The sequence below is a fragment of the Scleropages formosus genome, chromosome 6, assembly GCF_900964775.1.
Source record: "Scleropages formosus chromosome 6, fSclFor1.1, whole genome shotgun sequence".
In the NCBI taxonomy this organism is placed as follows: Eukaryota; Metazoa; Chordata; class Actinopteri; order Osteoglossiformes; family Osteoglossidae; genus Scleropages; species Scleropages formosus.
Genome location: NC_041811.1, coordinates 23,493,249 through 23,514,934, shown reverse-complemented (window position 1 = coordinate 23,514,934; position 21,686 = coordinate 23,493,249). Strand labels below are relative to the sequence as shown.

At 40.4% G+C, this 21,686-nt stretch overlaps 1 protein-coding gene across 1 annotated transcript; it reads right to left on the bottom strand.

The window, feature by feature from the left end:
- Positions 1-130: 130 nt before the first annotated feature.
- On the bottom strand, positions 131-21,651 carry nup188 (nucleoporin 188). Its single transcript, XM_018752040.2, has 44 exons — positions 21,562-21,651; positions 20,438-20,492; positions 20,181-20,254; positions 19,938-20,022; positions 19,761-19,841; positions 18,827-18,871; positions 18,361-18,453; positions 18,127-18,246; positions 16,842-17,053; positions 16,617-16,731; positions 16,251-16,451; positions 15,756-15,845; positions 15,577-15,642; positions 15,166-15,285; positions 14,905-15,031; positions 14,576-14,731; positions 14,327-14,453; positions 13,680-13,767; positions 13,503-13,579; positions 13,191-13,305; positions 12,828-12,948; positions 12,577-12,643; positions 12,347-12,472; positions 12,121-12,254; positions 10,781-10,887; positions 10,451-10,657; positions 9,726-9,895; positions 9,293-9,362; positions 9,069-9,136; positions 8,695-8,890; positions 7,806-7,883; positions 7,403-7,488; positions 6,993-7,138; positions 6,694-6,875; positions 6,232-6,432; positions 5,166-5,258; positions 4,892-5,050; positions 4,561-4,698; positions 4,354-4,428; positions 2,757-2,984; positions 2,035-2,166; positions 1,825-1,898; positions 1,615-1,744; positions 131-1,395 (listed from the first exon to the last, which is right to left on the bottom strand). The coding sequence occupies exons 1-44, from the start codon at positions 21,624-21,626 to the stop codon at positions 1,216-1,218; spliced, it is 5,280 nt and encodes a 1,759-aa protein (XP_018607556.1). The 5' UTR covers positions 21,627-21,651; the 3' UTR covers positions 131-1,215.
- Between the last annotated feature and the right edge of the window lie 35 nt (positions 21,652-21,686).

The window sequence follows — 21,686 nt, the reverse complement described above, 5'->3', positions numbered from 1 at the left end:
CATTTTTACCCTGAATTCTTATGCTTTCACTACACTATCCCCATGCCATGTTGAACAGCTTTGTCATTTAAAAATCAAATTTATTTCTGTATAAACTAACATGACAAAAATAGTTTACAAACTGACAGTTTCCAAGTATTCAAAATTAACAGTACAGTTATAGTGGTGTACTGAAGAACCTATAATGACTAGCCACACCCAGCTACAAGCACTGCACAACAAAATAAGCAAAACAGAGCCTTCATCTAAGTACTATAAACATATCTTGTTAGGAAAAAATTATAACTGAAGCATTTTATATACTTAGACATTGCCTGTAGTTCAGTGAGCTATTAAGTGTCTGTCCCCCCACGTAAATATAGTATCGCACAACCTATAAAACTAGGTGTTTTAAGTGCCTGTGAACAGGAGGGTAGTTACACATTCCCTTTGAAATCTTAAGATTCACACCATAAATAAAACACATACAGGTGATCACAAAGCTGCAGCCAGAGACTCATCTGCACATTTTAAGTACAGCCTCGTACGTCACACACGTGGATACACACACTGCTCTCACATACTAAAACAGAAAGCCTACAGATGAAGTAACCCTGAGAGTGAAACATTCAATGGGTTTCCACCTCTTTCAGATTTGGAGTATTTCGAATTTAAATTCCTGGCACAAAACATACTGAACAATAGCCCTTTGGCTCAAATAACACTGTAAAACAGTCAATGGTCGTGGACTGTTTCAAGTTAAATGACACTTTATAAAAATTATGAAAAGGTCCACATATGTACAAGTTACTTTATCATTTCAAGTACTGGAGGAGACAACCATAAATGACCACTTTCCCTAGCCAGCAGAAGAATGAATGAAACCAGGTAGAATATTTAAAAACAAAAAATATCCAACCATGTCCTAATTACAGAAAAATGCTTGGAATGACCATTTGGCACAAACATTATCTTTCCATTATGTGGAACTTTGAACATTGAGGTGGTTTCAAAACATTTTTTGGCTGTAAACAATTGGTTTTCTCCTAGTTCTTCACCTAAAAAGCAATCTAACAGTTGGGAGGCTACTGTGAATGCTCACGGGTTCAACACAACTCTTACACAGTTTTTAAAAGCCCAACAGGAAGCGCAATAGAAATATGTCCTTGTAAAGCTACCCAGAAGTGGTGAGTTCCTGAGCAGATGACAGTGAGAACGCAGCCAACGGTGGGAGCTCTATCTCTGCACGTGGCGGACAAAGGCCTGGACCAGCTGGATGAAGGGCTCCTGGCCTTCCTGCACCACTTTTGTGCCTGGGGTGGAGGGTTTGCTCTGGGGGGAGGGGAGCAGACTGCTGGCTGGAGAAGATGGGGACCCTCGGCGGAAGTAGCGGGACAAGCTGGACAGCAGTGTGCTCTGTAGGAAGAGAATGAAACGGCCCTTCTGTCCAACAGTAGCCTCACTGCTCAGAATACAGGAGACATTTGGCTCTTGTTTATGTACAGCGTTTCTTCATAATCATACATGACAATGAATCAGGCAGCACCAGCCTATCCTAACCACAGTGAAAAAGTTGTAAGTCCAAACATGAAGGCTAGCAAATGTAGTAAAGCAAGATGTGAAGGTTGTACATACCAGCTCTGAGCTGAGCTCCTGCTTGAGTCTCTGTTTGTCCCTCAGGTGCACCATGGGGTCCTTGAGGTAGCGCACCGCTTGGGAGATCAGTACATAGAAGCAGTTTTCCATGGTAAACATGAGCAGTGACCTAAGGCAGTAGAAATGCAATCGTTAGTGGCCTGTAGAGCAGTGTTCGCACACATTGTTCTTCTCCTGCACTTCTCTTACTTAACAGCCTGAATGTCCTCAGAGGAGGCCAGAGTCCCTACGTTGAGGGAGGCCGGCTCTTTCTTCTTCTCAACCTGAAAGAATGAGATGTAGACAAGGTTGAGGGCAGTCATCAAGTGAAAGAGTATCAACCAACAGAAGTACAACTCAGAGTATTGCAAGATACATTTAATAGAAAATACTAATGTTCATTTTGCTACTTCATCTCACCTCTCCCAGCATGCTGAGGGCCACATTGATTGTGGCCAAGAGAGTCCCGAAGGAAGGCGCCACATCAGAGTCAAAAGCAGGTGTGGTGAAGCTCAGCACAAACAGGGTGCGATACTCTGCTAGGTCCAGGGACTACAGTTAAATACAGAATTGAAAGACATGAAATAGATCTTGATATAGAAGGAACTATGTTCTGTCCATCAGAAATCAGCATTTGCTGCTTTCAATTTTACAGTCTTATGTTCAGCTACTTCCCAGAAGTAATAGAGAGAAGAACATTTTAGGAGATTAAACACAATTACCTGAAGTGGAATACACCTATCTGTCGCTATATGCGCTCACTGTCCCAATATTAAAGTCCGCTGACGGAATTATCCACCCACATCACTAATAGGTCAACTAGTTTTTAAGAAAGACATAATTTGTAAGTCTTACTGTATATGTGACTTTGTATGTTTTGGACGATTTTGGAATGAATGTGTGTCAGTTTGGGATAAATTATGGGAAAAGACATATTTAAGAAACAACAAAAATAGCTTATTCAGTACTCAGAACACTGGGTGTATTAAAAATAAAAAAAAAGCTTTATGTACTCAGGGAAGGGTGTATTTTCTAATACATATTTGGGGACCTCTTTCATAAGCATAGCATAAGTGGAATATTATAAGACCTAAGTACAAATGATGCCTGAAAGCAGATGAGACCCCTGGCACAAGGGGTACCTGGTCTAGCAGGATCTGGCAACAGTCAGGTGTGAAGTGCTGCAGGGTGGCCAGCGTCTTGCTCAGGATCTTGAGCAGGCTGCACTGTACCGCCAGCAGTGCCTTCTGCTCAGCCTCATCACGCTCCCCGACTCCAACCACTCCACCTGCAGGCTGTTTGGAGGGGGTCTGTGGAGCACGCTGAGCTCGGGGGAGGGGTCCTTGGGGTAATGCATCTCCATTCTTTGTCTGTTTAAACGCACGATTGAATTCTTTTTTAAAATAAAATAATTTAAAAAATCCCCAGTACAAATAACCTTTGCTTACATCATAATTCAACACATTATGTGAAGGACAAATGAATGAGTATTGTATTTACTACCAATAATAAGCTTAAGCACACATAGCAGTGTGTAGGTAGCGTATAGAGCGTTGTAAATCACCTTGGGTGAAAAGGTCTGGACTAAACACTATGTACAGTCATGCACCACAATGATGTTTCACTTAATGACTGACCGAATATACAACGGTGGTCCCATAAGATTAAAATGGAGCTGGAAAATTATCGACTAGTGACGTTGTAGCCGTCATAAGGTCATAGCGCAACATGTTACGTGTTCGTGCTGGTGTAAACAAACCTACAGTCATATAAAAGATAGCACATACAATTATATACAGTACACTAACACTTGAAAATGATGATAAACACCTATGTTACTGGTTTATATATTTACTATACTGTACTTTTGAGAGTGTACTCTTTCTACTAATAAAAAAAGTTTACTGTAAAACAATATGCTGTGTTACGCTGACAGCAGTGTCATAAATCTCGTGTTTACCACATCTTTTGACTGCATCGAGGCTATACCATCTAGGTTTGTATAAGTACACTATGACACTCGCGCGACGAAATCGCCTAGCGGTGCGTTTCTCAGAACGTACCCCCATCGTTAAGCAACGCATTTCTGTACTATAGTGTTCACTGGAAGTCGCTTTGGAGAAAAGTGTCTGCTAAATGAACAAATGTAACTAAATTGCACACTGATGCCATTTCAGTTCAATGTACTTTGCGTGAAAAGTCATGCATTATATATTAAATACCAATTACAATGAAATTGTGCAAATTCTAATTTTTTGCTAAATACACAAATATCTCACTTATCTGTATGAGACTAAAAATGCAAATGAAAGTCTTTTTTCTACGTTTATTCATTTAGAAAACACTTTTTCTCCAAAGCTACTTACAACGAATACTCTAGTATTTAACTGACACCAATTCATTTAGAAGACACACTCATTCAAGACTACTTACAGTGGTAGATACATTACATTACACTACCTACAGTCAATCACTCATTAATTCACTAGAGCACTGAAACACACTCATATGCTGTGGGCAATTTAGTGCCCAATTCAGTTGAGACACGTCACTGGGCAGCAGGAAGAAGCCAGAGCACTCAGAGGAAACACAAATGAACATGAGGCAAACACACAAATGCCACAGCGAAAGACCAGGGATCCAACTCACATCCTCTTGCATTGTCCAGGCATTGAGACAGCTGCGCTATCGTGGTGGCATTTCAAACCTACAGCATATTACAGTGATGACCATGCTCACCTGAAGGTAATGATGCAGCATCTTCTTGCTGTGCAGGAGGTAGGTACATGTCTGACACAGGTAACACAAATTCACCTGCACAGAGCAAACAATTAACAAGGGAAAGAGATTGTTAATGAGTTTATCAACTCTGAAAAGGCTAGGACTCAAGTCAGGGTTTGTCCATGCAACAAACTGTTACACGACAATGGTACAGCAGTGCCTCACCTGCACGTCCCTCAGCAGCTGCGGCAGGTGGAACTGCCACTCTTTACAGAAGCTGGAGAGCTGAAGGAGGAAGCCCACTGTGTGGTCTGCTTCATCCAGACAGGCCAAACTCTGCACTGTCCGTACTGCATTCAAGCACTGAAGAAAGAACAACCAGGTTCAGATGCGCTATTCCAGGATTAGCGTTCCAAAACTTGTGTCAGACATTGGAGGAGAAACAGGTAAGCTTGTGTCCTACACTGACAGCCCACGTCTCTCTCACACATGGGTGGCGGAACAGGTAAGGTTCTGTTCAATATGGTAGCACACAATGCAGGAACAGCTAGAAAACCTGAAGTATGCGCTCCTGGTGGACTCCCACAAAATCCAGCGCCTCATTTATAAAGTTGTATCGAAGCGTCTTCAATAGGCTCTCCATCAGGGACAAGCAGAGGCGGTAAACCCCAGGCCATGAGGGCGAGTCCTGGGACTTCCGGGAAAAGCCCAAATTCTGAGAAGGGGTAGGCAATTAAACATGAAAGATGAATGCACATTTGCCATGATAACAGGCTGCTGAAAGCATTCACCTGAGAGGCTGTGTTTGGGATGATGTCATTCACACTCACCTGAGAAGCTCCATTTGTAGTGACCTCATACACACTCAGTAATGGCAGGCAGATGCTCTGGATAACACCAGCACCTGCTACAACAGTGGCACCCTGGAAAAACACATTTCTTTGGTTGCTACTTATAGTTCAAGATTTTATTGATTCCATTTTATTTCCAAACAAACATAGACATCACTATACACTAAAACTGAGTGGATCTGTAGCACAAAAAAATTCAGGCACATGCTTTAAAGCAAATAATATAAAATTTTAAATGAGAATAAACGTTAATATTTCTGCGCAGTTGAAAGTACTTTCTTAAAATAAGACTGGCCTGATTTTTTTGATAATTCAGAAATAAAACTGCCTAAAATGCATACTGGTAGCTTGCGCATGAAGGAAAGCAAAAAAACTGCAGTTTCAATTTGTGCCGTGTTACAACTGAGTCATGCATCTGTAACTATTATGTGGATATAATTTCCCTAATTATAGTCAAGAGAGACAACTGAATTTCCACTGTGCAAAACTGCTTCAATTACATTTACACATGTAACCTTGGTCTTGTTCTTGTTGCATTTGGCTATTTGACACCGTTTCCTTTTCCTCATCTCATTTATTACAGAAAGAGCTGCCGTGGCTGTTCAGCCAAATGTTTTGACCTTTGGGGAACACTGCCAGCTTCAATATAACATTTATAAATTGAGTTTACTATGAAGTACAAGTCACCTTTTCCACCACACATGCAATTGGATTTTTATATAGTTTTACAAACTGAGACTATTCTTTCACAGGCAACCATAGCTCAACTAAAACCATGCGTTCTTCGGGTGTTGTAGCAGGTGATATTTTGTACAAAGCTCCAGAGGTCTAATTAGAGCAACTCTTTGTAATATTGAAGGCGTGTTTCCATCTTTGTTTTTGCTTTATAACCAATGGTTTAATTCCTATTATCAGTTCACTTATTTCAAATAAGTCCATGTATTTCAGCATTTCACAACTTTCTACCCAAGAAATCAGTATCTGCTGCAATTAACATTGCGATTGTTATGTAATGCAGCCCTCATAGTGCCAGGGCTCTCCTTACCTGTGAGGTTCGAGCAAGAGTGAGCAGAAGATGCAGTGCAGCCTCTGTGAAATAAAGGTTCTGTCTGAGCCTCAGACTGAGTTCCAAGCAGCTGAGGATGGACGGCAACACAGGCAGCCTACGCATCACCAACAACCAGTGCTCCCCGTTCTCGTCCACACGACACAGCTCCTTCGCCAGGTGCAGGGCCAGAACACACACCTGAGGAACAGTGCTGGATCAGAAACAGCTACTACAATGACACACATGCAAGTAGATGCACTACAGGCACCACCAGCTAGCAAAGGTACTACACGCATAGATAGACAGCAATAAGTAGCAGAGCTCTGTACAAGAATACTACATGCTGAGATAGAAGAAGCAACAAATAAGAGAAAGGTTATCAGAAGTGAGGCAAAAAGGACAAAATTTTTAAGAACCAAAGCAAACAAGCTGGGAACCATATGTAGTATTGTCTCTTACCCCATCTCTCTGGTCCTGATGGAGGGTGCGGGGGGCTGCATCTGTTTCCATGCTGTCCTTGTCTTCATGGATGTCCCCTGTAACAGCCACATGGCGTGTGCTGTCCATCAGTGCTAGAGCTTCATCTTGTGCCGTGTCACACACACACAGCAGTAGCTGAGGGAGCTGGGATATCCCACCACCTAAAAGACAAACACAAAACAGTCTCAAAATACACAGAGCACTGCTGCTGTCACTCCAGTATTACTCTACTCCAATATCAAGCAGAGTGCAGTCAAACTGTTTGCACAAACACTCACTATTAAGGCCCTGAATCTGCAGGACAGAGATAAGCGCAGAAAACAGCTTTGCCTTGGTCCTCCCCATCAGCTGCTGGTCTGCTTGCAGGATGTTTTCAAGTATTTGAGAGAGTGGTGCCAGCACATCAGGAGCGGACGCCACCACACTGGAGAAGTAGGTTTACGAGAAGCAGAAGTGGGTAGGAAAATGTGTAAAAAAATTAATAAAGAAGAAATCAGTCTTTCACTCTGCATTGACAATAAGGCTTTAAGGATGTGGCAAAAAATTTTATACTCTGCTGAAGAGCATATTCCATGGCATTATAAATTTTTTTTTCCAAATCTTGTAAAGCTGTTTGGATAGAAAGGTTTTCTTCTGAAACCATGCGACTCTTGAAAGACAAATCTTCACTGTTGACCTGAACACACACCTTCTCCACTGTTTTAGCAAGATGAGCAGCAGCGTGGCCATCATGGAGCCAATGCGCAAGCAGGGCATGGATGTTGGCACCTGCAACTAGAGGAATGGGCAGGAAAAAGGTAACCCTCTATCACAGATGCACACAGATTTACACTTATTCATTTACATGATGCTTTTTTCCAAAGTAACTTACAGTGTTAATCTACCTAAAATTATATTAATATATAAATATTATTTTACCCATGTACACAGCTGGGTAATTTTACTGGAGCAATTTAGGGTAAGTACCTTGCTCAAGAGTACTACAGCCGAAGGTGGAATTCGAACCTGCGACCTTTGGGTCAAAGGCAGCAGCTCTAATCACTACACTACCAGCTACAAATAGAGACACATATGGAGGGGGTAACATTTACTGTAGCTGTGGTGCCTTCCAAGACATCCAGGAAGAGTTTCAACTGAGTGGAATCCTCTGTCAGCTGCATCACGTCAGCCTGGCCAGACAAAGAGAAAAATGCATTGTAGTAGGACTGATGTGTCCAGTCTGCTTTGAGACAGGGGAGAAAAGAACCAACAAAATGTCCTGTTTCACATAGCCTGCTTACACAGCAAAACCCTGATTTAATGCGCCCCAATTTACCGCGAATTCAGATATAAAGTGATGGGTTATTGGACCCTTTTTTTTGCTCTTTCCGGAATGTGAAAAACTACATTGAAAAGCTCAAAAGTTGGCAAGTTTACAAACTTAGCAAATCGTCTTACAGCGTGAGTGGGTTAGAAATGCTGAAATGACTCTTAATCTTACAACTGTCCGTCTTGGCACCCACCATCAATTTGTCGTCGGCAAATCACACTTTACCGAACTTTGATGTTAGTTTCAAAAGACTGTTCTAAACTAATATGAAACATAACTTCTTAAAAACATCCAAAGAACGCAAACAAGTTTCATGTAATCTAATCAAAACAAAGGCCTTTCATCACAGTATTGTGGATTATTGCGTTTGTTATCAAAGCGCTCAGCACCATGGCGAATTTCTGTTGATCCGCCTTGATCAACAGGTCTCAGAATCAAAGTACCCAGATGTAGCCACCATGGCCTTTGATATTTTATGGACCCTACCGATCACGTTATTATGGGGTTTCACTGTACCACCAATATCCTCATGCGAAACAGCTTTGATCATAGCATAGCAGTGCACTTTGGATATTTCTGTAAGATTTAGTGATATTTTTGTTGCCCCCATCTATTCTGAGTTCATAGTGGTAACAGTCAAATACACTTGAGTGCATGAGCAAACAACATACATGGCTGGTTGACAGGATAAGGAGCATCCTCCATGCAGAGATGAGCATCTGGCACTCAGGGAAGCAGCGCATCCCCTCCTCCTCAGTCTTGGCCATGTGGCAAACCAGTGATTTCACATAGTTGGACCAGTACTCATAGCGCTTCCCAGAAGAAAATTTCTTCATGGTTTCTTTCAGAGACTGCTCAAGAGAAGTACTAAGAAACACCCAGAAAGAACAGGAATCAATGTGAAAATTGTGATTACCAGGGTCTAAACTGATTATTAGTTTCTTCAAAAAGGAAGCAGCTGTTGAAAATTCTCTCCCATGTTACAGAATAAATAATTGGGAGAACATACTGATTGTCCAGATACTGTTGTAATAGATCGAATTACCTGACAACATAGTAGATTTCAAGGCCAATTATTTTCATAACAAAGGCACAGGTTTCAAGAACACAAGGCTGGAGAAAACCAGGAAAACCAATAGCAACAGATTAATACACTAGTAGACAATGCAGTTTCAAAACAAAATTGTTTCTAGTGTCTTCTGTGATCCATCTTTAACTGTAGTTACAATTTAAAATCAATTTCAAAACTGACCAACCAGGAATTCCTACCTCTGTTGTATCTGAGGGTGATGGGAGGGTTCCAAAAAGTGGGGTGGTCAAGTTTTCCCAAAACTTGTCTCTATGGGATAACATATTTTACGTATATTATCAATTCTTTTCACAAATACAGAATTCTTCTGATCCACAAAAAGAAAATTAGATCCAGATATTAATTACACATGGAATTTAGTTTCAGTAGGTAAATAATCACCTCACTGAAGCTGTTTCAGTGAAACAGATTCAATATCAGCAATTTTGGATAAAATACTGAACAATTAACTGACCAAAAACAAATTATTGTTGGATATACAGTCTGTTTTAAAAGTGAAATGTACCATCAAAATTAATTTTCCCACAAGTTTGGCATTATCAAAAGTGGGATTCTAACAGTTTTCCACAGCGTACAACACAGATGAAAACACAGAACTGAAGAGGTCCTTACTTCGTGCGCAGCACTGAGATGGCACTGTCCCGCCGGTCCTGCCACAGGGCATGCAGGAAGGCCAGAGCAGCTCGGTGTAGCAGTGGGGGACACCAGTATTTCCCCTGTTGCCTGGAGTCAATCAGGTCCAGCACCACATGCAGGCAACTCCATTCACCGAGCAGGAACTCCTGTTGGAACAACAAAGGGAACTCTGGTATAGCAATCATTTTTTTTCTTTTTTTTTAAAAAAAAAAAAAAAAAAAAAATTGGTAGGAGGTTATCAGGATTCATCTATCCTGCATTTTATGCACCTACTCAAGCGATGAACATCAATGCATCAAGTGGAAAGTGACAAACTAGGTTCACTTAAGAATCACACGTCTGCAGCCATGTCTTTCTCTTAATGTAATGCACAAATTGTACTTTTGCTGAGATGTATGTCGCTTTGGAGAAAGGCGTCTGCTAAATGAATAAATGTAAATGTAATGCAAATGTACAGCACAGGACATACACAAGACACACATATACGGAGAGCAAACACAAAGCTCTACATCAATCTAAGTGAACTAGCCATTTGTGACAAAGAAATTTTTAAAAAATTAGTTCAATGAAATTATTTTTCACTAACAAGTTATCTGCAAGGCTTCAATGATCAGAACATTACAGTATATAAAGACATTACACGGCTTACTGTTCATTTCCTTCCTTAGTATCATTAAAAATCATAAAAATTGCCCATTTACCTTTGACCCTTCAGCACCATCCTTTACTTCAAGGTTGAGGAATAGCTCGATAAGGCCTGGCTGTGTTTCCACAGCAACCGTTAAAAACTCCAGGATCATGACCTTGATCCTCATGTCTTCCGTCTTGCTCTGTAGGCGTGTCAGGAAGGCATCTCGTATGGCAGCTGCATCGTTCCCTAAGCAGGCGTATACTGACATGGGGGCCACCTGCAGACAGGAAGTCCAGAGTGCTTACCACAAGTGCGGCTCCTACCACTGACTGGTCTCATTCTATTGCTCCTCAATCCGCTGAGTAACCAACCCTGAACCCTGGACCATCAGCCCACTTACCGTTGCAAGTCTTTTGAGCAACTGTATGGCAAGGCGTGGCAGCGCCGGGTCGTGTTTGTGATAGATATATTTTGCCAGAACTGCAATAAGGTTCTTTCCGTGGCCACCTGAAATAAAGTACTTAACATTAAATATTTAAAACTGAACCATATATGAGGCAAATTAAATGTATTAAAACAAAATACATTTTTATCTGTCCCAAAAAAGTGAAAAAATTTCAGTTTAAATTGTCAAAATACAGGTACAGAATTTCTAAGTACATATTTTATGTGCATACAGGAACAAATTGTTTCCACTGTTGGGTTGTTTGCAGCTATTGTGTAGGATAGTCATAGATATGATGTTAAAAATGTAGGTTTTGGTAAAATCCAGGATAACTTTTTCTCCTTTTGGCAGTTTCTGAAATCATCCATGTAGTCTATTCAAAAATAGAAGTATACTTTAAAGTGAAAGAGAAAAATTATTTTAGCATCCCAGCTTAACTGCCCTAAAGTTGATGTCAATTTCAGCTGAAAGACTGTCCGCAAAGCCTGTTTCGCATTTCCAATGTCACTCGTTGGATTAAACCCTTCAATGTGTTCATGGTGTTGTTTTGTATGATGAACGGAGCCCTATTCCTTTGTCATGTCCAGAGTTATAGATGGTATGTTCTCCTAACAGAAAGCCTCTAATTCCTATCCGTTTTAATTCAACGATGGCCAAGATGTTGATTTTCCACCAGTTTATTTAATAATCGGCTATGTTGAGCTTTACTAAGGTTTAGTTTAGTCTTTAGTTTTCCATACTCTAGTTTTAACTTTGTCTTCATCAGATTCTCTACATGGCTATATCAGCAGCTAGGAATCCTATAGGTTTTAAGCAAGTTAGATGATTAACACCAGCAGTAGTTTCAATGATTCTTAACACTTCCTCAGTAGCTCTGCCAAGTGCCTTCCAACTTGAGGGTGCCAAACCAGAACCGTATTGGTGTGTGTTTTGCTTTTTTACTCTATCTCCATAGAGTAAAAAAGCCGATTAGCATTGCCTTCTTCTGTACAGTGTCAGTTTGGTTTTGCCACTAATGCCAATAATCAACCACCACCAGCACCACCCTATATCACTGCTGGTCAGCATAATACGATTACTCCTTCTCTAGGGTCATAGATTTAGTCTGGATATGAATTTCAACCATTCCACCATGGAAGACACTCTTAGAATTTATTTTCCGACAGCAACTGTAAGTTAACTAAGTTTTATTGTTTGTGCAGGCATCATACAGCTTAGAGCAGGTATGAGCATCAACAAGCAGTCAAAATACGCGTGAGTGTCATAGACAGTTTGTTTCAAGTAAGAGACCTTACCATGTTGTGTCAGAGCCTGCTCCAGCGGGGACACCACATCTGATGCTGGCTTCAGTCGGATCACGTTGTTGGTGACAGAGAAGGCCAGCTTCACTGTCTGTATCAGGACCTGCCCAGGACCCTCTGAAACACCACTGTGTGGAGATCATGTAAGAAACACTGCTTTGTATAAAGCACTTTCAACAATTATGCATAGCCTGATAACAGAGCACCCCATGGGGCTGACCTGCTAGGCTGTGCTGCCAGGACCACGTCAATGGTGTCCACCCCAATCCCCATGATGTTGACGACTGCCTGGCCAGCATCAGTATTGGTCAGACTATAGATGCACAGGGACTGAAGACTGGGGGTGCTGTGTACACAAAGGCAAGGTTACATTGTTAGCTACCAGATGTACAGGTTTCCAGAAATAAAAAGGTGTTATCACACAATCTACAAAATAAATTCAAGGATTACCTGCCCTGGGACTCTCCCTCAGGAGTGAGGTTGAGAATGGCATGAATCAACTCTAAAATCAGGCAACCTTAAAACAATGTGAGATGCAATGATAGAAAGATACAACGTGAGAAAAGTCATATAAGTTTTCATGGATTTGCTCATGCTTAATGAAATAAGGAACAATCAGCTCAGATCATTATGCAGTAAACTGGCAAACTCTGGCAACTATCAACTGAAATATCACTGATTTTAAAACTAACATTACATACCTATCCTTTCCCTCACTCCACAGGTATTGTAGCGCCATTTGTGGTACGTAGGAAGCATCTCTTTGAGCACCAGTAACACACAAGGAATGAGACCCTTGTTTTGGGTGCTTCCCAGCTGACCCTGGGGGAGGGGTTACATGAGGATGGATTAAACAATAAATGACAAAGTATGAGTATTGGATCTCATAACTGTGTGTCTAGTTACATTTTATTTAGCATGAGTAGTATGAGTCACCTGAGTTTATGAACCACAGAGCTGTGTTATGGGCATCTGCGTAAGGATGTAGTATATCACATTAGCTTTGGAGAGACTTAGGATAAGGCTCTAGTTGAATCTAAAAATTGGATTAAAGAGTTTATTACCTTGACAAGGGTGGTTACCAGGTGCAGGAATGCAACAGTCACGGCATACTCGCCCCGAGGTTGCTCAATCAGGACTAGAATGTTGCCATAATTACCCGCCTTCATGCCCTCAGCACTGAAAAAAGAATGGAAATTCAGAAACTGCATAAAAAGACACCATATGGTCAGCAAGGCCTTTAACACTTTATATAAACAAGTCTACTTTACTAGTACAGTATAATACAAAGCAGCTATAATATTAGCTTCACATATCCTGGGTGTTTGCAACCAGAAATCCCATGATTCTGCTCACCTCAGATGGAGGAGACCCACCTGATTGACTGTGCCATGTTAGTCAGTGGTGTGGAGGCAAAAGGCAAGAATCCAGTGTGGTGCAAGCTGGACCACACCTACACCAAAGAGATATTTTCATTTTCCTGGTTTTGGTATGTGCTTTTGTGAAAAATTAGATAATTTACAAAAAACAAAAACCTTTTCTATGCTACATACCTTCCCTGGCATCCTTGCAGCCAGAACAGTCAGACAGTTCACACAGGATGCAATCACTTCAGTGGGAGGGTTTATCACTGATGTCAACCTAAAGAAAATGTAGAAGAGCTTATTATACTCCTCACTCATCTATAGACTTCACAGAAGTAAAGCAGTTCATTACAGAGTTATGTTTTTTATTAGCTTTTCATGACTACAAATGCCCATTTAGTTCAACTTAAACTGATACTGTGCAACATACTAAAACTGTAAAGCTCAAAAATCATGTATTGCACACATATTCATGACATGGCATGATGGCACAGCAGGTAAATGCTGGTGCCTCAAAGTGCCTGGGTTATGGTTTCAAATCTGGGGTTGGAGCTATTTTCTGTCTGAGTGAATTTTGTGTGTTCCCTCCGCATTTGAATGAGTTTCTTCCTACCGTCCAAAGGCAAACACAAAGGAAGTAAATGAAAAACCACTTCCATGCTCTGTCTTATCTTGGAAACCTTGACAGTGGTCACAATTCCACTTCAACTCAACAGCATTTTTACCTAACATATTTAAAACACAGAAATCGTGAAGCAAGGGATTTGGATCTACATCCCACCTGGTCTCAAATACACATGCCTGGATTGTAATCCCAGAAAACCTTTTTCACTGACCTCTGCAGCAACATGTATATACGGGATGTGATGGGCAACAGGCAGTCCGACACGGTCCAATCAGTGCTGATGACCTTGTGCACCAGGTCAAGGATGGGCTTGACTCGCTCACAGTGCAGAATAACATCTGACACCCCAACCAGTGAGAAGAAATAAGGGGGCAAAAAATGGACAATTCCAAGTTGCGTGTTAAGACCATCTTTAATAGCATCATAGAAAGCACTGATGCATGGCTGGGTTGCTGCCTACCTGCAGTTGACACCACATGCAGCAGCATCTCGATCTCACAGGTGAACAGTGTCCAGGAGCTGTAGGAGTAGTCCCAGCGGACTATATAGCCCTGATCACTCAAAATCACCTGGCCAAGACAGCCTTGTGGCATACGGAGGTTGGTCTGACCAAGACCTGAGAAAGAGCCCACCAACAGAAGTTCAGCTCCATTCAAATGTCTGACACAAACAGAAGTCAATGCCTTCAAGTTAACAAGTTCACCAGCAATCAGAAAAGTCAATGTTATTTAAGCATGTTGAAAACATTAAAATTCAATAAAGCAATTCTTCAGCTGGTAAACTTCTCACCAAGAGGATAAAGGAGTTTAGGCAACTGTCTCCTCCACAGTGTCTCATCCTCTCTTGACACAATATCATTGGGCTTATGCTTGTAGACTTCAGTATAGAAAGACATCTTGTCCAAAAAGCTGTACACCTAGAGATTAATTAAGGGCAGACCATTGGTTGAGTATTATTAAGAATGGACCTTTGTAAAGGCAAGAGAAATGCACTAAACACAGTTTCTCAGCACCAAGCCATACAGGACAGTTTGGAAATGGACCAAAGCACCTTCTTGGCAGTGGACTTGTCCGACAGGAGGGCTGTCAGCAGCTGAAGGAGTGGGCCGATCTTCTGAGGAAATATTCCCACTGCACTGTCCAGAATCATTCCAAGCCCCATTTCTGGCTTCTTTACAAGGATTTGATCAAGGGAAGAAAGCAATACAACACAAATGTAACATGAACAGCAGTTAATACTAACAGACGATGATGAGGAGGAATAAATTTACTTTTAATGATGCACAAGTTACACCATATCTTCATCCTCAAACATAAACCAAGAAATGTGTGGAAGAGTCTTTAAATAATCTCATAGTGACTCTTTTTCAAATGAATTAATGTAGCATTGGATTTAAAGACTGTATACTTAATACAAATCCCCTAGCAGATGTCTATTGATCTCTTGACCCTCCTAACTCACCGTCTCCCAGAACAGCTCTGCTAGGCTGGGGGCAGCAAGGACCTCACATGCAACATTGATCATGTGCTGTGGAAACATATGAGATTTCTTTTACTCAACCGAAGAAAATAAATTACCTGTGACTTTCTAGGCAAGACCAATAAAGAAATCTACTTCAATATTTTGATTTCTAGTCTTACCTGCTGGATTCCAAGAGTTTCCTCCTCAAATGAAGTAATAACAAACGAAATGAGGCCGTAGATACACATTCGGGCTGTGCTGGCAGTGCACTAAAAAGCGGCACAGGAGAAACACAAATTCTTATGACCGTTTTATGACAGTTTGTTTACTCTTGGAGAGTTAAATGCAATTCCTGGCATATTATGCCCCTTTGTTTTGTTCATATCAATACTTTGGCTCTGAAATGCATGCTTAAAGCAGTACTTTCCATTAAACACACAGTAAAAGAATGGAAATGAAAACTATTCATTCAAAAAAAAAAATCCATTCAGAAGGATCATTTAAAAAGATACAATGAAAAGGTAATTAAAAAAAAGAAATCAAAGCAACAGTTAACATCTACAAAAAAAAACTGACTAATTACATGTCATTGGTTTAAATTTTACAACCAGTGCAGAGCAAATGAGCATGTGTCCAAAAAAAAAAAAACCTTTCAGCCAGTATATCGATCTTACATTGTTTCCACTGCTGCCCATTGCCTGGAGCATGTTGGTCAGGTACTGAAACACACCCAGCTGCAGAGAGGTGTTTCCAATTCGCCGAATCACCAGGCTGGCCTCATCTGGGTTCAGTGTGTGCCGCAACAAGACCCAAGCCAGCAAAACTGGGGCATGGTGGGGGAGGTCTCCAAAAGTCAGCAATATCTGGTCCATCTCCTGTTGAAACAATCATAACTGTATATAGACATTCTACACACACAGAGCAAGAATGCTTAAGAAACTAAAAAAAGTTAATCAAGACCTGACATAAAATTTTCTGCTAATCAGAACTTCAACTTTCTAAGCTCTGCAAATAAACCACAACAGTATGAATGATCTTACTTTGCAGATTTCAGGAGTGCTGAAGAACTGATGCTGTTCTGGCCGATCCTCCAAGGCACATTTGTGCAGGAAATCAATATCCATCCCCTCCACAAGTATAAGAGAACTGAAATATCTGTGAAAGGTAAAATAAACTTCATAGTAAAAACAGATTAAATGTAAATTCATAAAATCAGTGTGAATATTTCTGGATTCACTAAGACAACCCTGGGGAAGGTAACTCACCCAATGCGGTCAACAAGGGCATCCATGCTCTTGTCCACCAAGTGCCGGTTTGTCTGCCTTTGACCAAAACCCTGCTCCTTGAAGATCTTGGTGAAAGTGAGCAGATCGGCAGGTGGCATCTCAAAGTAGGCATAGTACAGGAAGAGGATTTCCAAGAGGAGAGACTGCTCCCGGAGACATTGCAGGAACCATCGTGACACCTGTCTCTCCGTCTTCAGTTGGAGAGGAGTAAAAAGTCTTCAAATCCATATTCTGCAGTGAATACTAGCATTCAAAGTATAATCTACAAATTTAGCTCAAACTTGTAATTACTACAGTCTACAACAGTTATCAGTACACACTTATCTGCTAATCAGTCATAATTAACTCTGGAAAGCACGTACCAAAAAGCGGGACAGTTAAATTACTCATTTCATTATTGCTTATGGAGAAAAATTCCAATCCATCACAAGCCCATCCCAAGTTGCCCCCAAAAATCACCCTTGAAAAATAGCAAGAAAAAGCTGCATAACACATTAAAAAAGACAGAATAACAATAACGTTAATTTTTTTTTAATCGCATTTATGAAGCTTTTTTCCAATCATGGGCATCTCCTGAGTTTATTTTTTAATCACGTGGTGTACTTGTTTAATTGCAAATTTCTAGCTTTCTTACCATTCTAAATCTAGTCTATATTTAAAGTTAGACCCATAACTCGTAGTAGAAATCAGCAATCTAATATTGTAAGATGAAGCCAATATTTCACAAATATAAAGGAATAATAAATTAAAGAATAGTAGTGCAAAACAGATGATACAAACACACAAGTAAATATGCAACTGGAGTGTGGGTATGCAATTTCAACAATTCACTGCATGTCAGTCTCTCTCACACAACTGTTTGGTAAAATTTTCAAATAGGGATTTAGTTTAATATGCTGGATAATAATCAATCAATCAAGCAGCAATCAATCATAATCAATGTACACCAATATTTTAGAGTTTTGCTTTCATAAAACTGGCAGATTTATTAGAGATGGGTTTACATTAGATGTATCTTCACCATTGGGGAAAAAAAATTCCCGTAGAAAAAATCTGCCAAATGTTAAATACTTTTAGAAGATCACAAATTTTACCTTATTGACTACCATTCTAGCTATTTCGCTAAGTCCATATGTAACGGGCTGAAAGATAAGTCAACCTACAAGTAAAACCAGGTGCCAGTTAACAGATAATGCAGTGACCTCAGACAGTATGTTAAACAAGAAACTGTGGCAAATGAAGGACTTCATAAAAAGAGACACACCATGAGATTTCCATGAGTCTCCCATGTTGGTGCCTCTGCTTTGAAGAGCTTCTCAAACTGCTGCTGGTAGTTTGAAACTAGATCTTTCTCCAGCTTGCTGACACAATTTGCGTACTCTGCCTGAATATAAACACACAGACAAAATGTCACCAACAGGAGGAAGGACTTAGCACTTTCTTAATGTCGCATCCATTTAGACTACACAAAATTACACTTCAGGAATGAACTACTCACCCTGTAGGGGTGTCTTTCATCCTGGAAGTATGTCAGAAGTAGCAGGACACAGCGAAGCAGACAGACCCGTTCCTCGTAGTAGTAATCGGCTATCTAAACAGTCCAAGAAAGCCATCACCATAAAAACTGTGGACTGTAATAATTTAAACAAAGGAGGGCCTAGAACCTTTTGCAGGGAACAGCTTAAATATAATACATGAGAAGCAGTTCTATAGGAAATCAATAAAAACGGATTTTTAAAATTAATCTAAGGGCTTTGTCTCTGAGTAACAATTAGACTACCAAATAAAAGAGAATTCTTGGCCAAATTTGTCCAAAAGCAGTGATTAGGCTGTTTTCACCTAAAATAAAAGAAATTAGCAACAGGCTGTTCGGGGGGGGGGTCAGATTTATAGGTCCAAATATTGATAATAAAACCTTTCCAAAGTGTTGTAATAAAGTTCTGCATTTCACACACATTACTCACTTTGAGGAGTAGAGCTTGACTCTGCCTTTCTTCCTGAAGGACATTCTGTCAATAGAAAAAAAACAGTACTACTATGAAAAAGGCGCAGAAATAAGCACCAATAGGAATAAAAATGAAAACTGTGAAATGTCAGGTGAACTGTGGTTATTAGCAAACAAATTGGTAATAACAATTTACTTGTAACTATATTTTGACACTAAATGTAACAACGAGAAAATTTAATGAATGACACTCTTCCCCATTTTATATACCCTTCCTCTATTTGTTTCACATTTAGTCAGTAGCAGAAATTATTACAACCCAAGCATTTAACCTGAGCAACATCTTTCATAATTTAATATAATTTTAATAATAGTAATTTAGTAATACACGTGTCACTCTACTTATGCAGTTATTTTCTGTCCATTCTTCCCATTGCCTCAAATTCTATTGAGGCTTATCATGCTAAGAGCAGAATATAAACAGCTGAATAATGCATACTTGGAAATTAAAGTGTACTAAAGTAATCTTTATAAGGAAGTACCAGATATCAGTCAATAGGTGAAAGTGTCCTGTTGGATGTAAATGAGCAGATACTTAGTGCTTACTGGAAAAGTTCAGTCGGTACATCAATAGAAATAAAAAGTAAACCCTGGAGAAATACACTAAAATTCAAATGGAGTAGTAGTAATAATTACAGAGACAATAAATAAAGCCTGCTGTGCAAAACCGGGGTTAGCAAAAAAAAATATATGATGTAAACAAAGTTTGTTGTACAGCTGGCTCTGGCTATTTTATATAGCTGGATTTTTTGTACTGCAGTAGCACAGGTTAAATAAACCTTTTAAGAAACAGCAGGGCCCCTCCTGAGAATCTGGTAACTTATGCTTCACAAGTTCACACTAACTTCTGCCCACAAAGCAACAGTGTTTTGATTAAAAAAAACTGCTCTAACCTTCAAGGCATTGCGCGTCCCTCTGTAGTCCTCCTGCAAGTAACACTGTAGTATCTGTACACTCTGCTGTTCATCCAGACCCTGAAACACAACAGCACAAGGCCATTGTCACAATTCAGTGTAAATACATCAGCAGGTCCTGCCCAGCACCAGGACTGTTTTTATAGAGATGCTTACCAGCAGTTTACTGATTCTGAAGCCAAAGTCTTTCAGTGGCTGAGCGATGTCTTTATCTGACTTCAGTTTCTCAGCAGAGGATGAGCTACAGCAAGAGGAAAAAAGTTAAACAGTATTACAAAGAAAGCATATTTAACTCATATTCCAGCATTTGAAAATATTAATCACAATATATAGAAAAATGCCAGTACTGGATTCTTATGATAATAACTTTGTATGAAAATGTGTTCATTCACCACATACCTGGGTGGTTTGTAGTAACACAAACCCAAAAGTAATCGCTCCCAATTCCTGTCCAGTTCAGCTTCAATTTGGGCCTTCAACATGTACAACAACAAATAAATAAAACTGTAAAAGCATTCATATACAAACAGTATATTGTTTTTCAGTTTTGAATTTAAAAAAAAATGTACCAATTACCTTCTAGCAATGATGCTAGGTCTGTAACATGCTAAATTATTGACTTATTTACCAAAGAAGGCAGTGAAGGAGATACAAACCGGTTCTCTCAGGGCTGACCTCCCGAGTAAAATGGTCCACAACTCCCTGCTGCTTCTAAATAAAAGAAAAAAAACCCAACATCCATATACAGCTTATATCACCATAACTTAAGTATTTGCTGATTGAGCTGGCAGTATATATGTTTTGCCTCAGTCTGGGCAGCAATTTCACTTCCATAAATTCTGTATATGTATTCAAGTCACCTGTCTGGATAGTTCATTGAAGTGACCATGAGCATGACAGAGATCACACCAAAGAACAACACTAATGACCAAAACAGAGCGAACAACAGGCCAAAGCCCCCTTCGTCTAAAGGGTTTAAATGTGAATTAAAACCCTGTAATATTTTCAAAGTAAACTGCTTGAGTCTTCAGCTTTGCTGGGGAAAAAAATCTATTGTACTATCCATAAGTATATAAAATAATGGCACAGCGAGTAGGTGGTGGGAGAGGACATGGGTTCGATCCCCGCTCAGGCTGTGTGGAATTTGCGTGTTTTCCCCGTGTCTGCGTGGGTTTCTTCTGGGTGCTCTGGTTTCCTCCCACAGTCCGAAGACATGCTGTTCAGGTTCCTCCATACTGGGTGACAGAGAGAGTGTGTGTGTTCCACTGATGTATGGATGAGTGAGCTACTCTAAGTATTGTATCAAGCAGTGTAAATCACCTTGGTGAATAAGCCTGGGCTGATAACACTGAAATTGCTGGAGAAAAGCATCTCATGTGTCATCTGATGTGCTAAATAAAATGTAAACTAGTCACACGGTGTCATGAGATCCAATACTGCTGGACAGCCAACCGTGTTAAACTGGTTGCCTGCTCACAGTGAATGTGTGTTAATAATGTTTGCGTTTGCTGGAGTTACCATATGAAATGTTAATGAAATGTTAGTTGATGCAGACGGACCAGTCGCGCGGTTTGAGCGGCGGCACCACCGCACGCGCTCCCTCAGGCGCGAAAAGTCTACACTGACCGCGGTTCAACAACGGTCGGGAACCGTCGTTACTGCCTGGCAAACCAGCAATAAAAGTATACACAACTTGTCTAACAAACAGAAATACACTCTGTATGATTCATTGAAAGCCCAGCCGTACAAAAACAGCAGTTTAATTTTTCTTTTCACGTACCTGACACACATCTCCGAGTTCGCCATCTTGACCCCCAACACGTGACCCGCCAATGCGCGCACCATCGTCACGTGACGAATTTCCGGCCGGCAATGTGGGGTGGGCTTTACAGAAAGTAACGGGAA

Coding starts and splice junctions, on each gene's coding strand:
- nup188 (XM_018752040.2), bottom strand. CDS start 21,626: ATGGTGCGCGCATTGGCGGGTCACGTGTTGGGGGTCAAGATGGCGAAC. Junction 6,433..6,693: donor ATCAGGACCAGAGAGATGGG/GTAAGAGACAAT, acceptor ACTGTTCCTCAG/GTGTGTGTTCTGGCCCTGCA. Junction 1,899..2,034: donor CCCTCAGCATGCTGGGAGAG/GTGAGATGAAGT, acceptor TCATTCTTTCAG/GTTGAGAAGAAGAAAGAGCC.